Source organism: Sinohyriopsis cumingii, unplaced genomic scaffold (genome assembly GCF_028554795.1).
Source record: "Sinohyriopsis cumingii isolate HCF-2022 unplaced genomic scaffold, ASM2855479v2 utg000160l, whole genome shotgun sequence".
Taxonomy (NCBI): Eukaryota; Metazoa; Mollusca; class Bivalvia; order Unionida; family Unionidae; genus Sinohyriopsis; species Sinohyriopsis cumingii.
The window spans coordinates 9984643-10001527 of record NW_028315873.1 but is presented as its reverse complement, the minus strand read 5'-3'; the positions used below and the strand labels follow the sequence as shown (position 1 = coordinate 10001527).

Genomic DNA, 16885 nt, shown 5'->3' with positions numbered 1-16885 from the left:
TCAATGAATCTGACCAACATACAATATAAATTTAAAGCATAAACTGTCAAGAACACAGATGCAAGAATATCACATTTTCACTGGTGTACTGTATAACAAGAGTCCATAGAAGGAACTGAGACTCTACTGGTTGACAATAATTTTGAGAAATAAAAAATAAAATCATTTCTTTTTTAAAACAATGAATATTAAATTATCTCTAATTCTAAGGTCAGTGGTCTGTAGGTGTTAAATTTACTGGCAGGTGCACATGATTGGCATAGGTTCCAGCCATTATGCAGGCCATGTGGTATATCAGATTGGCATAATTGCCAGTCTAATTGACATAGGTTCCAGCCATTATGTAAGCCATATTATGTCAGATTGCAATAACTTAAAGCCATCATGCTGATGATACAGTACCTCAGACTGGCATAATTTCCAGCCATCATTTAGGACATATTGTATGTCAGACTGGCATAATTTCCATTTAATATCAAGAATACATAGGGTATGTAGCTATGACAATCAATTTAAATTAAGTAGCAACAACAAAGATTTGGTTCCCAAGTTCTGATCAACACAACTTTCATTTATAGCTAACTAGATATAACAAGCTTTTTTAAAAAGTGAAAAGTCAATATAACCATCAATTCAGGAATTGTAGCAATGACATGATTTTTAAGATGGATGCCATGGTTGCCATATTGGGTGTCAGATAAATGCCATTTGAATCTAGATCTAACTAGACATCACATGAATATTAATGAAAATCACATGTTGATATGAACATCCATTCAGAAAAGGTAGTGATACCAATATTTGTAAGTTGGCCACCTTAGAGTCAAGATTAGTTGTAAGACAGACATCATTTTGAAATATTGTCCAGAAAATCTAATGTTGACATAATCACCCATTAAATAGGAATACAGATAACATTTTCATTATGGCCAATATTGCCATACTAGATGTCAGATGTAGAACCAATGTTTGCTTTGACCTACTATGTTTATGTTGATCTTATCCATTTTGTATTGGACCTACCAGTTTTATTTTGGGCCTAGCAGTCGTTTGGATGTGCCCAAACATTTTTATTGCAATCCTCCCTGTTCTTTAAGTTGGATCAGTTTCGATAATCCTTAAGAACACAAAAGATATAATTTAGTGCTGAAGCAATTTAGGTATGTTGCAATGTGAATTCAGTGTGCTAAACAATGAGCCACCACAGCTCACATCACCATCACAATATTTAACTTCTACATGACTTGTAAATAATGAATATTCAAGTTTAAATCCTCTTAAGTTTTGTCCAATGCTGCTTTCAGTCTGTGATAATGTCTACATTGATGAACCATTGGGTTGAGCTGTTATCATGGCGTTTGGAGCCAGTAATAAGGACTACATTGATTTAGAATTCTGGAGATCAGTTGTCTAATTAGTCCAATAATATTTCTGGCCAGAAATAATTTCTACATTCATTATAAAGTATGGAGGGTTCTTGTCCTGAACAGATTTTACAATCAGAAATATAATCACTAGGTTGAACGAATATATGTTGTTGTTGTTGTTGTTGTGGGGTTTAACGCCATTTTTCAGCACACGATAGGCCATATATGGCGGCCAGTATTAATGGTGGAGGAAGAACCCGGGAAAACCCCGGAAAGAACCACCGACCCACGAGAAGCTACTGGCATGCTTTCTCACATATCTACATTGGCTGAATCTGAGACTCGAACCGGCGCAGACAGAGGTGAGATGGCAGTGATCCGTAACGGCGAACGCTTTAGACCACTCGGCCACTCAGGGCCCCACGAATATATGTAGAAACACTTAAAATTCATTTCACTAAAAAGTCCATTATTATGATTCAAATGTATACCATTGTATTTTAGATGGAAATTATTGGTTACAAGTTGATGGAACAGAAAATCGCTTTATACAGCCTTCATGATGTGTTTACAAGCATAGTAATTTATGTCTAATTGGAATCTCCCACACTGCCAATTTAACTTTTCCATTTGGAGGCTAGTTTTAAACTATCATCAACATGACTAAGATTAACTTCTATTCTTCTCACACCATGTTCTCTCTCTGCATCAACATGGTGATGTTTCCTCCACTGTAAAAAAAAAGTATGTTTTAATACTCTATTTGTCTACAAGCAATTCATCCAGTGTAAAACGTCGGTACAGACATCTGCATCGGTCCACAAGTAATTCAGTTCTAACAAGTCCTTTCAGAAATGTGTATTGGTCCACAAGTAATTTTCAGTTGTATTAAGTCTGTTCAGAAATCTGCACTGGAAAGCAAGTAATTCAACTGAAAAAATACTCTCTTTAGAAATTTGTTTGTCCGCATAATATTAAGCTGTTTAGTCTCTTCAGAATCTGTTAGTCCACAAGTAATTCAGTTTTAAGTGTGTTAGTCCAGAAGTAATTCAACTGTAAGAAATATGCTTAGAAATTTGTATTAGTCCACAAGCAATTCAACTGTGAGAAGTCTTTTCAAAAATCGGCATCAATCCACAAGTAATTCAATTGTAAGACGTCTTTTCAGAAATCAGCATCAATCCACAAGTAATTCAACTCTTGGAAATCTATTAAGAAATATGCATCAATCCACAAGTAATTCAACTGTAGGAAATCTATTCAGAAATCTACATCAATCCACAAGTAATTCAACTGCAGGATATCAATTCAGAAATATGTTGTTGTTGTTGTGGGCTTAATGCCATATTTAAGCACATAATATGCTATACATGGCAACCAGTTTTCTGGTGGATGAAAAATGCATACAAATCCGAGGACGAACCACTCAGCCACTGGAATCTACTGGCAGGCTTTCTCACATACCCTTGTTGGCCAAGCCGGAGACATAAAAGCTATGCAGACAGTTGTTAAAGGCCAGTGATCTGTATAAGCGAGCACCTTTGACCAGTCAGCTACCTCGGGTGTGGATCCAGAAATTGGTTTAGTTCATAACTAATTCAACTTAAGCTTTCAGTGAAGCTGGAACAAATCTTGACTTTTGCTCAAATGGTTTTATATGCCTAAAACATGTGGTATATAATTTTTACAAATTACATTGGTATGCCCCCAATGTATTAGAAAATGGGAGCATATTATTTTGATGCAATCTGTTGAGAGGTCTGTCCTGAATTCATTTTACTACAGAAGTTCATATTTTTGTGTCTTCTAGACTTGATTCTTTCAACTTTCTTAACTGTGTTTTGTTCTAAAGTATTTTCTATAGGTATATTGGAATTGATCTGTACATTTTCTGACATTATTTAGTGCATTTTAAATGTGCTGTCAATCATCCTTCTGAAGGTTTTTCCTGCACACTGCAATTCCAACCCCAAATCACAGATTTATATTAAAAGGTTGATTAGTCTGCTCATGTCCATGTTCTGCTGACCAATACAAGTGCAGACCAAGTGCTTTAAGTTGAAGCTACTGACCACTGTCCATACGGTTTATACACCTGCTCATTTTTATGATAAAAGTCAATGATATGGGCAAAGTACATGTTATTGTCAAGGGAGTTAATACATTATGAACAAACTAAAAACAATGGCAAGATTTTTCATGAAACTGTATTCTAATTACCATACCTACATCACATTATAGTATAATACTATAGTATTCTAATTACCATATCTACAACACATATTATAATATTATATTATTCAAATTACCATATCTACATCACATTATAGTATAATACTATAGTATTCTAATTACCATACCTACATCACATTATAGTATAATACTATAGTATTCAAATTACCATACCTACATCACATTATAGTATAATACTATAGTATTCTAATTACCATACCTACATCACATTATAGTATAATACTATAGTATTCTAATTACCATACCTATATCACATTATAGTATAATACTATAGTATTCAAATTACCATACCTGCATGACATTATAGTATAATACTATAGTCAGTATGCTGGTCACAAGATCACAAGCTCCAAGTTTTATGGTGAGTATGATACTGTAGTCATTAGACTCGTCAGTATTTTAGCACTATCACAAATCACATGCTCCATGTCTTACAGTGATATATATTGTAGAAACATATCCATAGCTTTACAACTTTTCACGTTGCTAATAAATGTTCAGAGAGCTGGGTCGTAGAGAGCAATCACAAACCCTAGGGTAAGAAACACATGTGCCTCTCCTGGTCTTGTTCAAGCAATTTCTCTTTTATAAAATTAAAAAGTGTTGTTCGGTCCGGTCCCTAGCATGAATTTCTATTGATATCATGCTTCATTTTTCCCATATAATAAATAATATCGAGTCCCTTAAAGGGGCTGACACTCTATTGTCTGAATATTGTGGCAGACATGTTGGATGCAAGAGTGTTACCATTTTCGTTTTGGACCAGCTAAATACAATATGTCTTTTGGTGAAAAACCCATGATGGTATGGCCATCAATTCATGAACAGTGATTACACAATTTTCAAGTTGGCTGTCACGGTGTTCTACTAGAGTGTAAGATGGGCATTGTTTTCATTTACAGCCAACCAAATGAGATAAATCTTCTTAATAAAACTCCATGTAGATATAATCTTCCATTTCTATGCAGAAGTGAATACAAGAGTTTCAAGATGGCAGATTTAGTGGATGTCAGAGTGGACCATTTTCATTTAGAATAAACCAAAACATCTAGGCTATAAATCAACAGAGATAAAAGACAATACAATAATGTAATGGATAACCATACCATAAACTCTTCTGGCGATGAGCAACATATATACAATACTATAGAACAACTGTAATGGACAATCATATCATAACCATAAGCAATAGAGGTAAAAGACTGTAAAACTACTGTAATGGACAACAATATCATAAGCAATAGAGGTAAAAGACTATACAACAATTGTAATGGACAACAATATCATAAGCAATTGAGGTAAAAGACTATACAACAACTGTAATGGACAACAATATCATATGCAATTGAGGTAAAAGACTATACAATAATTGTAATGGACAACAATATCATAAGCAATTGAGGTAAAAGACTGTAAAACTACTGTAATGGACAACAATATCATATGCAATAGAGGTAAAAGACTATACAACAATTGTAATGGACAACAATATCATAAGCAATTGAGGTAAAAGACTATACAACAACTGTAATGGACAACTACATAATAAGCAATAGAGGTAAAAGACTATACAATAATTGTAATGGACAACTTATCATAAGCGATAGCGATAAGAGACTGTACAATAGTTATGATGGACAACTATCCCCTAAGCTATTTTGGCATATGAGCAGTAGAGACGAGATTGTACAGTAAACATTCTACAGCATTTGTCATTTTCTTAACTTCTGTAGATTAGTTTGTAATCAGCAAATACATTTTTACAATAACTGTAATGGACAACTGTCTTTTAAGCTCTTCTGCCCTATGAGCAATATATATTAGTTTGCACAATAATTGTATATATTAAAGATCTACAGTCTTTCTCCTTTCCTTAACTTCTGCAGTTTAGTTTGTAATCAGCACATATATTCTGAGCTTGTAAAACTACAGCCATCAAACGAGTCTTGGCTTTTAAACACCATAGATAACAAAATCAATCTCTTGAACAAATTCACTTTCTGTCAAAAACTTCAAGGAAATAATTCAACCCATCCAACATCTAATAAAACCTTTTACTCCATTTCTGTCAAAATATGAAACAATCATTTTACATACAAAATACTTATAGAAGTAATGTAGTTCTCTGTCAGCTATTTTAAACATGTCTCAATCTAAATACATTCCCTAACTTCAAATAAAACTGCCACTAAGCAATCTGCCATTTAATATTGAGAACAGGGAGTCTGGTCCAGGATTTTTAATAAAAAAATAATGCTTCAAAATAGTTTAAATAAGAAAATCAGAAACACGACCCATTCTCCATATTAAATGGATGTTTCTTATATCAGTACAGCTGGTTAACAATGCAAACTGGAAAATTACTCAAATCTTACAATCTCACAAAAAGTATATTTCCTACTGTAAAGGAACTACTATATGCAAATGAATTGGAAATAATTATAAAATCATAACTGTGCTAAATGGACAGAAACAAGAGGACCAAGGTAGCCTGACATCACTCACCTGGCCAACATAATGTAACCAAAGAGCAGGCATATGTAGTAGTGTAAGAACATAACAGTAACACTGTACATAGATAAAATAAGGGCACACAGAGTACTAAACAGCTCAATAAATGGGATGTAGACTGTCCCACTGGTTTATGTGGAACTTGCTCAATATCAAACCTGTGTGATAAAGACTTATATCCCACGTTGGAACAAAATCAAGCCAGAAAATTGTCCTACAGCATGGTAACAAGTTCAGTTAATCAGATTCCAAATTACCTCAATTTTGTTCTTTATCAAACTCATTCATGATCTTAGTAATGTAAGTTTATATTCTAAGTTTTATCAAATTTTAATCAGGAATATGGCCTCAATTATGAGTGTATTTTGTTCTTTATCGAACTCATCCAAGATCTTAGTGAATAAGTTTATATTCTAAGTTTTATTTGAATTCAATCAGAAATATGGCTTCCAGAATGGAACAAGCAATTATTGATGGATCAATGACTGATTCAGGGACATGATATAATCTCAACTGGCCTTATGGTTTAATGAACTAAAAATTTATAAATCAGTTATTCTGCATTGAATAAAGCTCTGAACCATTCATTAACTGACACTCTTCTACACTCAATCAAAATTTCATTCCAAACTGAAAACACCATCGTTTTTCCTATTGTTAACCATGTTTATATTAAAAAACCATATGCTTCTTATTGCTAAAATATTTAGAATATTTATGCATATCAACATCCAACAACACAAAAACAATCACTTACCAGTATATCAAAGCAAGTAAAAGAACAAATAACTGCTAGTATGGACCACTCCAGTGGCTTAGTGCTTAGACTGCCCGCCTTGGATGCAGAAGATCTCGGGTTAAAACTCAAGCCAAGTCATACCAAAGACTTATAAAAATGGTACTACCAGCTCCCTCGCTTGGTGCATAGCATTAAGAGATTAGCATTAGGGCTGGCTGGTCTGGTGTCAGGATAATGTGACAGTGGGACATGATACTACATGAATGCGGCATAATGTCCAAGTGCTAGACATCAACAGACTGACACACTGCAGACATCATAGCAATATGACCAAACAATTGTTAAAGCGATGTTAAAACTCCAAAAAACACACACATTCACATAAACACACAGACACACACACAGCAGGTATCAAGCACAGGAGCAACATACAACACTTATTAATTCTCATTACAAACAGTTATTTTTCAAACATCAATTCAATAACTGTCTTTCCTGCACAGCCAGATGACCACTCAATTTAATAAAATAAAAGATAAAATCAGAAAAGTACCTCTCTCTGCACAAGACGTGGTTCACATCAGAAATGATTTACTGGTATTACAAAGCAAATAGAATATGAATGATATCACTGGGGCAGGAATGTAACCAGTAATAATGCTCAGTACAAACTGTTGTTTATCAAGTATCAGTCCAGAACTTTCTTATTTGCATGGCTACTCAGGTCAGTGAAATATTAAAGCTAAGAATAAAAATGTGAAAAAGTTATTTGTTCTCTTTGAACCCCAAACGCGTCATGAAGGCAGTCATTTCATATTCTTGTAATGTTTTTGATCAACTGAAATGGTCAGGACAGTGTTTCAAACCCTAATGGATGACTTGTCTCTAGAATGGAGTCATCTGATTCGTCAATTTAAGCAATCTTATCCTTTGCATTAAGGTAGAAGATTAATGTTTATGTACTGTGGGTTCAAGTGCATCACACATGTTGAGATTATAAGGCTATGATTTTGATAAAAGATAACTGTTTGATAACATGCTTTTTGAATGTGATCAAATTCCTTCCTATTCAATGCTAGCAGAGTTAAATGACAAATTAATAGTTTTATTCAGGATGAAAACAAAAGACCACTGAAAACTTTGAATGGTAAACATATCAGCATGGTAAACAGTCAAGGATCGTGGGAGGGGGACTGAATACTAGGTTTGAAGTTATAGTCATGACATATCTCAACTCAGAATCCAGAGGTTCACAATCACGTCTGTAGTCGTCATCATCACATATATGAACTCATAATCCTGTGGCTGAATATTATGTTTTAACATCGCAATTATAACATACCTGAACTAATGATACTAAGATATACTAAGGAAGAATGTACAAAGATTTATTTACATTATTTACACTTATGATGTTTGTGATCATGTTTTGCAAAATCCTCCAGTTAAGGGGGTTGACAAATAGGTCTGAGGTCATACTCACGTCATATATTTGGACTCAAGATCCAGGGGCTCAAAGTTAAATCTGAAGTCTTAATCACAACATTGTATGATAACTTGTTTTTGTTAGTTACAACTAATAACAATGCAATCAGATAATCCAAAATCCTCAAATTAATCTGGTTGATTTGCTTATTATATGAATGCCACATTGATGGAACATATTTTGTGCAATCACAATGTGTACTCTCTCTCATGTTTCCATGACACTGTCCGTAGCTTTACCATACCGAATGACTCTCCTGATTCCATGACGTAATCTGTAGCTTTTCCATATAGACTCAGTCCCCTTTGATACTCTATGAAGATATTTATGAGTCACTGTCATCAGATGCTTTCTTTGATTCTTGGGAATGACTTGAAATGAAATCCTGAAAGAGTCTTTCAAGAGTTTCAATCCTTCTGGGAAATGTTTGTAGCGTATCAAGGAAAGATGTACCTTGAACTGTTGAAATCTGAATGCCTTGAATTTCTCTTAATATTTCATTTTCAAAATCTGGGTCTCCAGACTGCTTACTCAGAGCTACCAGTGTTGTGTAGATGTCATTCCAAAATGTCTGGTAATCACCTGAATTCACTGTGACTGATCTTGCATGAGCAAATATTTCATTTCTTTTGTCTCTCAAAAACTGTATCATGTTCAATTGCTGCGGACTTATAGTAGGTACAATGTTAGTAAATAAGGCAGATAAAAGTGTAATATCGTATTCACCTAGGTTGGTACTTCCACCCAGTGGGAACAAGATGTCCATTTGAGACTTATTTAGTATTTTCCTCTTCCTTAGCTTGTCAATATCTATCCTGTTGTTGGCAAGATACTGGTCCAGAGTGCAGGTTGCTGTGACAGTATGATGAATCAAGAGGCGTCTAAGGACCCTGGATCCAACATTAACCAATAGACATGCAATGTGCATGAACCTGTCAGTATCATCAACTGATGGGGGTTGCGTGACATGAGCTGTTGTGGAACTGGATGTTGGGGTTTGCATGACATTAGTTGTGGAACCAGATGCTGGGCCCTGCATGACAGCCGTTGTTGTTGATGCTGATGTTGGGGCTTGCATGACGTTAGTTGCTGTGGAAGTGGATGTTGGGCATGGTGTGGATCCAGTTGTTGTGGATGGCACAGAAGCAGATGTTGGGGCTTGCATGACAATAGCTGCTGTGGAAGTGGATGCTGGGCATCGTGTGGATCCAGTTGTTGTGGATGGTATGGAAACAGACATTGTAGCTGGCATTACATTAGTTGTTGTGGATGCAGATGATGAGGCTGGCATTACATAAGTTGTTGTTGATCCTGATGTTGGGGCATGCATAACAACAGTTGTTGTGGGAGTGGATGTTGGGCATGGTGTGGATGCAGTTGTTGTGGATGGTATGGAACCAGATGCTGGGGCTTGCAAGACATCAGTTGTTGTTGATCCTGATGTTGGGGCTTGCATAGCAACAGTTGTTGTGGGAGTGGATGTTGGGCATGGTGTGGATCCAGTTGCTGTGGATGGTATGGAACCAGATGCTGGGGCTTGCATGACAATAGCTGTTGTGGGAGTGGATGCTGGGCATGGTGAGGAACTTGTTGTTGAGGATGGTATGGAAGCAGATGTTGTGGCTGGCATTACATTACTTGTTGTGGATCCAGATGCTGAGGCTTGCATGGCATCAATTGTGGATGTTAGGGATGGTGTGGAACCAGTTGTTGAGGTTTGCATAACACTATTCATTGTGGACAGTGCAGAAGCAGATGTTGGGACTGACATAACATCAGCTGTTGTGGAAGCTGATGCTGGAATGTGCATGGCATCAGCTGTTGTGGATTCTGATATTGGAGCTTGCATGATCACTGCAATATTGGATAATGAAATTTGCACAATATCAGATGTTTTGGAACTGGATGTTGTGGATGATGTTGATACAGTTGTTGCGGATGGTGAGGCATTGGTTGTTGGGGCTTGAATGAGACCAACAGCTGTGGATGATGTGGAGCCAGATACTGGGGCTTGCATGACATCTGCTGTTGGGGCTGGAGTGGGAACATCCATTTGGGCTGGTGTAAAACGGTTTGATATGTCTGGCAGAAGAACTACAGGGGCTGAAATAGAAACAAAATGATTCTGATACTATATTTATTCTGTTTTCCAGGTATGAAAATATTTTAATACAAGAAGAGAGATGTAAATACCAAATCAAATTTTACTGATTTACCATAATAAAAGAGATATCTATCTATCTATCTATCTATCTATCTATCTATCTATCTATGTGTGTGCTACTGTAATAGGAATAAAGTCTATTAGTATATGCAGACAAGAGGCCCAAGTTGATTTTATATCACGTATCTGGCCTATGTAGTATTGTAATATGTAAATATACCTTTGATGTATGTGATAATAGCTTTAAACTCTACCATCAGCAAATGTTAAAAATAGCTAAACTTTTTTACAATAGTAAAAGATGAAGAAAACGGAAGACTATATATATATATATATATATACACACACACACACACACACACACACACACAAACACAAGTTTTGTTTCATAGCACAAAATATATGTACTTTTTAGATATGAGAAATATAAAATTAATTGCATTGCCTGACTCTAACATAGCTACAATTATTCTCTTAAGATAAGGTATACATGAAATTAGACTTATTTCAAGTCCACTGGCTTAAATCATGGGTTCATAGCAACAGCAAGGCACACAATTTAAGTTAAATTTGATGTTTCTTAATGGCATTAAGGCAATTTTCAAGGTCACCCAACCCACCCATTAATTACTAAAATGATCAAATGTACAACAGTAGAAGAAAAACTTCATGAATGAAAAGCACATATAATATGGCTCTAAATGAAGCTGCCAATGCACAAAGGCTGGTTTTGGAAATGTGTCTGACTCACATTGTCAACAGCAGTGCTAAAACGTAAGCATCCTCTATGCCGGAAGCTATCATTTAATATCAGCAACCGTACTATTCCAAATAATGCTTCTTGCCTCAAATCTCTGTATGTATGTTATGTTCGCGTAACAAAACTCTAAGATAACAACCATAAGATACTTAAAAAACAATCCCTGGGTGATTTGTAAGTCTTTTAAAGGCTAACATCAAGCAAACTTAAATGCTGAGGCTAATGTAAGTTTGTTTTAGGTTAACGGTTCAATTTTAGGCCTTTTCCTATTTTTGAGGTTGGCTTTCATCCCTGTTAAATCATTCAAAAGCTGTTGCACAATGCCCCAAAACTGAATTAATGTTCTATACAAAAAGAACATTCATTATTATTTGCTGTTTCCGATTGTTTCTAGAAGCATGTTACTCGCAAGAACTCTATGCAGTAATTTATACTCCAAATCAAATTAGATTAGAATATTTTGTAATTATGGATGTTAAGGCAAATGCCTTGTCCACTCCAATTGGTCTGATAGATTAAGTTGGTTTTCCATTTAGTGAGTTCATTTTCTGCAATCCTTTCTTGGTATCAGGAAGAAGTAAAGGGTTTTTCTTTTAGTGTTGTTTATCTGACCACCATGCATGATACTCAGGTCACATGCTTTTGTTTGCTGCTAAATATGATATACAAATATTATAGCTGGTAGCAGTTAATATCAGAATATTTACTGATGTACATTGTCCATTTAAAATGCTCTGTGTTACTCAGTTTTGTCCTTTCATAGATGGGTCAGCTATGTTATGTACAGTATGATGTATGATCTCCATGACAGACTGCATGTTTTGAGTACAGTATGATATATGATCTCCATGACAGACTGCATGTTTTGAGTACAGTATGATATATGATCTATGACATACTGCATTTTTGAGTACAGTATTATATATGATCTCTATGACAGACTGCATGTTTTGAGTACAGTATGATATATGATCTCTATGACAGACTGCATTCTTGAGTACAGTATGAGATATGATCTCTATGACAGACTGCATGTTTTGCGAGACCACTTTCTGTTGGTAGATTTAGCTGATCTTTCTTCATATGATCTCTATGATAGAAAGCATGTCTCAAGTACAGTATGATATACAATCTCTATGACACATCATTCTTGAATACAGTATGATGTATCATCTCTACGACAGACTGCATAATTTGAGTACAGTATGATATACAATCTCTATGTCAGACTGCATTCTTGAGTACAGTATGATATATGATCTCTTTGACAGAATGCATTCTTGAGTACAGTATGATAAATGATCTCTTTGACAGACTGCATCTTTTGCGAGACCACTTTCTGTTGGTATGATAGAACGCATGTCTCAAGTACAGTATGATACACAATCTCTATGACACACATCATTCTTGAGTACAGTATGATGTATCATCTCTATGACAGACTGCATAATTTGAGTACAGTATGATATACAATCTCTCTGTGTCAGACTGCATTCTTGAGTACAGTATGATAAATGATCTCTATGACAGACTGCATGTCCTCCGAGACAACTTGCTGTTGACAGATTTAGGTGGTCTTCCTTCAAGATGCCTTTGCTTGAATTTCAAAGGAATGTGACAATAAAATCATTATTATTCAAACCAAATAATAAGAAATTACCAATTTATTGCATTACTTAACTACTCTACTCCTTAACAACAGGATTTAAACAGAACTAAATATACATTCTAGTTACTTTGAATCTTACCTATGGGTTGTAATGATAGATAATGTGACTCCCAGATGTGCCCTAGGAGAATGGGCGTCCCCTGAAAACCTGTCTGTCCAACAACCCACACAATGATGTCATCAGGGCCTGATGATGGTGAGCTCGTTACAATGACAATATCCATTTGTAATTTCCTAGCCATTGCAACCACCACCACATGGTTTGCCCATTCTCCATCCCTCGCCATTCGTGTACAGTAGTCATCGTATGTTTCATTGTAAACGAAACCATCCAAATGAATGGTGCCTTCAGATGCCTGAGTAGGAGAGAAACATTCACTTAAGTACTAGGTTAGCTGATAAAAATTGGTATTAAATTCATCATAATAAGACTAGGATGATGGTGTTTTATTACACCATCTCTGATTAGTTTGTTTTCTCAGTGATCAATGTACATAAAATGCAAACATAATTCTGTCATAAAGTCATTAAATGTTTCTATATTTATTTCATCATGTACGTTATAGTAAACTACTATGAAAAGATTGTCATGGTCATTGATTGCATGATGTGTTACCTGGGATATGATTGCTGAAAGTTCATTGCTCGGTAAGTTACAAACTCACACAATAAAAGTCGAAACTCACATGCAGATCTTGTATGGAGTGATACATTTCACTAGAATCAAGTGCCTGCCTGACCAAACGAGCTTCTTAATGACTCCATATCTTTCCACAATGGATCATTAACAAACCGTATGACAAATATAACTGAATTTTCTTTAATGTTTTCGACTCTTATACTTTAAGAACATGGCAGGTACTTAACAGACATAAATATTTTCTAAGTGTGTGCATGTATACATCCCGCTCTTTATACACGCAAACATTAGGATCCAGCTCTGCAGGTAAGTGGCATCCATCATCTTTCCTTTAAGCACATGCCCCTATACAGTCTTGATCATGCACAACACCACCAAAAATGATGCGATAGAATCAATGGTACATGCACTTGTGCATAGCGGTCACACCCACATGTCGACCAAGTAATTAATTCTTATCTGTACACAGTCATTCTGGATTCCTATGACAGAAATGTGTGTGTGCGTGTTATTTGATTGTAAGCTGAGAATGGATACATTTGTGATGCAATACAGCCATAAAAGAAGTGCCTTTCCCATATTGCTTACAGCTTCTTTTCATTAAGCCTTTAACGTGTTTCTCAAGAAAGGTAAAAAAGTTCTTCAAATTCCCCATTGTGAATCAGACAGCATACAGTTTTACTTACATGCAATACTCGATTAGTCCTCATGAAGGCAACTACCTCCTGGCGTAGCTGTTGTGGGGATTTTTGTACACCACAATTTAATCGTTGAAGCTGACTGGATACAGCCTCAAAAAAGCAGTTCCCATTAGCGGGTGTTTCATCATGAAGTTCCAGCCCCACTGATTGACAATTTACTTCCAATGTAGCTTGGCTGGAAGAAGCAGCTTGCTGTGATTTGTTTAGAATCTGCCACAACAATTTAGGGTCAGAACAAGGCACTCCTGTAAACAAAATTCCATATAAGCTTACACACTAAAATCTGGCACTACAATTTAAGGTTTGAAGAAGGCACTCCTGCACACACAATTTTACATATGCATGCTCATTTGATCTTGATCAGACAGAAGCTCAAGTTCCTGTAGTTAAAATTTAAAATTAAATTCTGCTATATCATCACTCCAAACACCTATCATACTGTTGTATCCAATAGTAGTAAGAGGTTGAAAAGTTTAGTGACCATTACAAATTTAATTCACTAAGGCATAATAATTTGGTTACTGCCTTGTACAAATGACAGTTGTTGTTGTTGTAGGGTTTAACGCCATTTTTCAGCACAAGTTAGTCTATACATGGCAGCCAGTATAAATGGTGGAAGAAGAATGTGTGAAACTCCTGGAAAGAACCATCGACCCACGAGAAGCTACTGGCAAGCTTTCCCACATAACCACATTGGCCGAATCCGAGACTCGAACCCCAACAGACAGAGGTGAGATGGCAGTGATCTGTAATGGTTAGTGCTTTAGACCACTCAGCCACTTGGGCCCCAACAAATGACATAAAAATGACAGCAGACTTCAAGACAGATGTTGACAAAAGCAAAATTTTTATTTAAGGCAAATTCAAATATATTACAGAAAAGGCAGAAGTTTATTTCAGTAACATTCAGATCTTTTTACCATAACAACTTTACATATTACCTGAAGATGGCTGAGTGTATGACTTTACATATTACCTGAAGAAAGCTGAGTGTATGACTTTATATACTACCTGAAGAAAGCTGTGCGTATGACTTTAAATATCACATGTCCCTGGACTCAAACTGACTTAATAAATCACTATTTGAAGCCTGCTAGACCATGTCTTTATATATTGACTGGAATGAAATGGATTTAAAGATTTGTAGCACGCTAAACCATGTCTTTATATTTTAACTGGAATGAAACTGATTTTTAAATTTATGGTTTGTAGCAAGCTAAACCATGTCTTTATACATTTACTGGAATGAAACTGATTTTTAAATTCATGGTTTGTAGCATGCTAAACCATGTCTTTATATATTGACTTGAATCAAACTGATTTTTAGATTCATGGTTTGCAGCATGCCAAACCATGTCTTTATACATTGACTGGAACGAAACTGATTTTTAGATTCATAATTTGTAGCACGCTAAACCATGTTTTGTTTCATACTGACAGGACAAAAATTTACTTATAGATCTAGTGTCTAACACATGCTGAGCAATGTCTTTAAATTTAAAGTCAGTAACTTGTCGGATAAAGGATCTATACTGTCATTCCACTGACAGCTTTTAAATTAATAATACCTAAAACATACATGCATTTTTGATAGTTCCACTGACAGTGCTTTTACTGCAAACTAAATGTCCTATATCTGTTTGCATGTACACATTCTTCCAGTCACATACCATTAGCTGAGGTCAACTGTACATGTAATTTCTTACACTTGCTATTATAGGATGTCAGCCACACAAATCACATGTACAGGTAATATATAACACTTGTCTATTATAGTATGTCAGCTACACAGATAGCAACTTAACATAGGAACCAGCAGTCATGCAATTATAAAAGGATTATGAATTAAACTGCATGTTCCAACTATCTGGTATGTGAAAAATGGTGAACTAATGAAACATTAGAAAGTGCTGATGTCATTTTCAATTCTCAAATTACGATTTTTAAGTTGAACAGTTGAGAATTTTCAATCTGCATTCTGAGCATTTAGTTGTAAATGTGATTATTTTACTTGCAATGTGGAGTGCTCTTTATTTGTTTTACAATAAATCAGTCTCAAACTTGGTATAGTTTTAAAGTAATCACTGAACAGTAGAGGATTGAACCTGGACTGTATGAGCAGCCAATTTGTTTTCAAATGAAAACAATGACCTGCAACTTAATTAAAACATAATCAGATATACAGTTGCTATATGCTGACAAACTCAACCAACAAGATGCTTTATTCATTGTTAACAAGCTCAGTCAATCAAATGCCATCACATCAATCAGGTACTTGATATATTGTTAACAACCTCAGTCAGGTGGCGCTCACCAGATAATATGTACTTTTGAGAGAGTGACGTATGTAAGGTGAAGTAGTTCGCATTTAAAACATGCACAGTGGAGAGAACGTTTGCATACCTCTATGCTACATTAATGTAATGTGGATGATATTTCTTTTGGATATTGTACTTTTGGAAATTTTACATGATTTAAGCACACTGCTAACTAAAATGACTGCTCCCTTGTGTTAAAAAATCAGTCTGAATTAGTCTAAAGTACACTATACATAGCAGCTATTAAAATAGGGAAAATGAATTTTGCCAGACTAGA

General features: G+C 35.4%; 1 protein-coding gene across 3 annotated transcripts in view; it reads right to left on the bottom strand.

Moving 5' to 3' along the window:
• Nucleotides 1-3556: 3556 nt before the first annotated feature.
• LOC149774755 (uncharacterized) overlaps nt 3557-16885 on the bottom strand; it is a 55488-nt gene continuing 42159 nt past the window's right edge. Inside the window, exons 11-14 of one of the 3 annotated variants that reach the window (XM_089944877.1) lie at nt 14276-14535; nt 13029-13305; nt 9408-10459; nt 3557-9371 (exon numbers count right to left, since the gene is read on the bottom strand). In XM_089944877.1, coding sequence (XP_089801003.1) covers nt 8682-9371; nt 9408-10459; nt 13029-13305; nt 14276-14535 — 2279 coding nt within the window. In that variant the 3' untranslated portion in view covers nt 3557-8681. Of the gene's footprint in view, nt 10460-13028; nt 13306-14275; nt 14536-16885 lie in introns of all 3 variants that reach the window. The other 2 variants (XM_089944876.1, XM_089944875.1) reach the window with 2 other exon arrangements.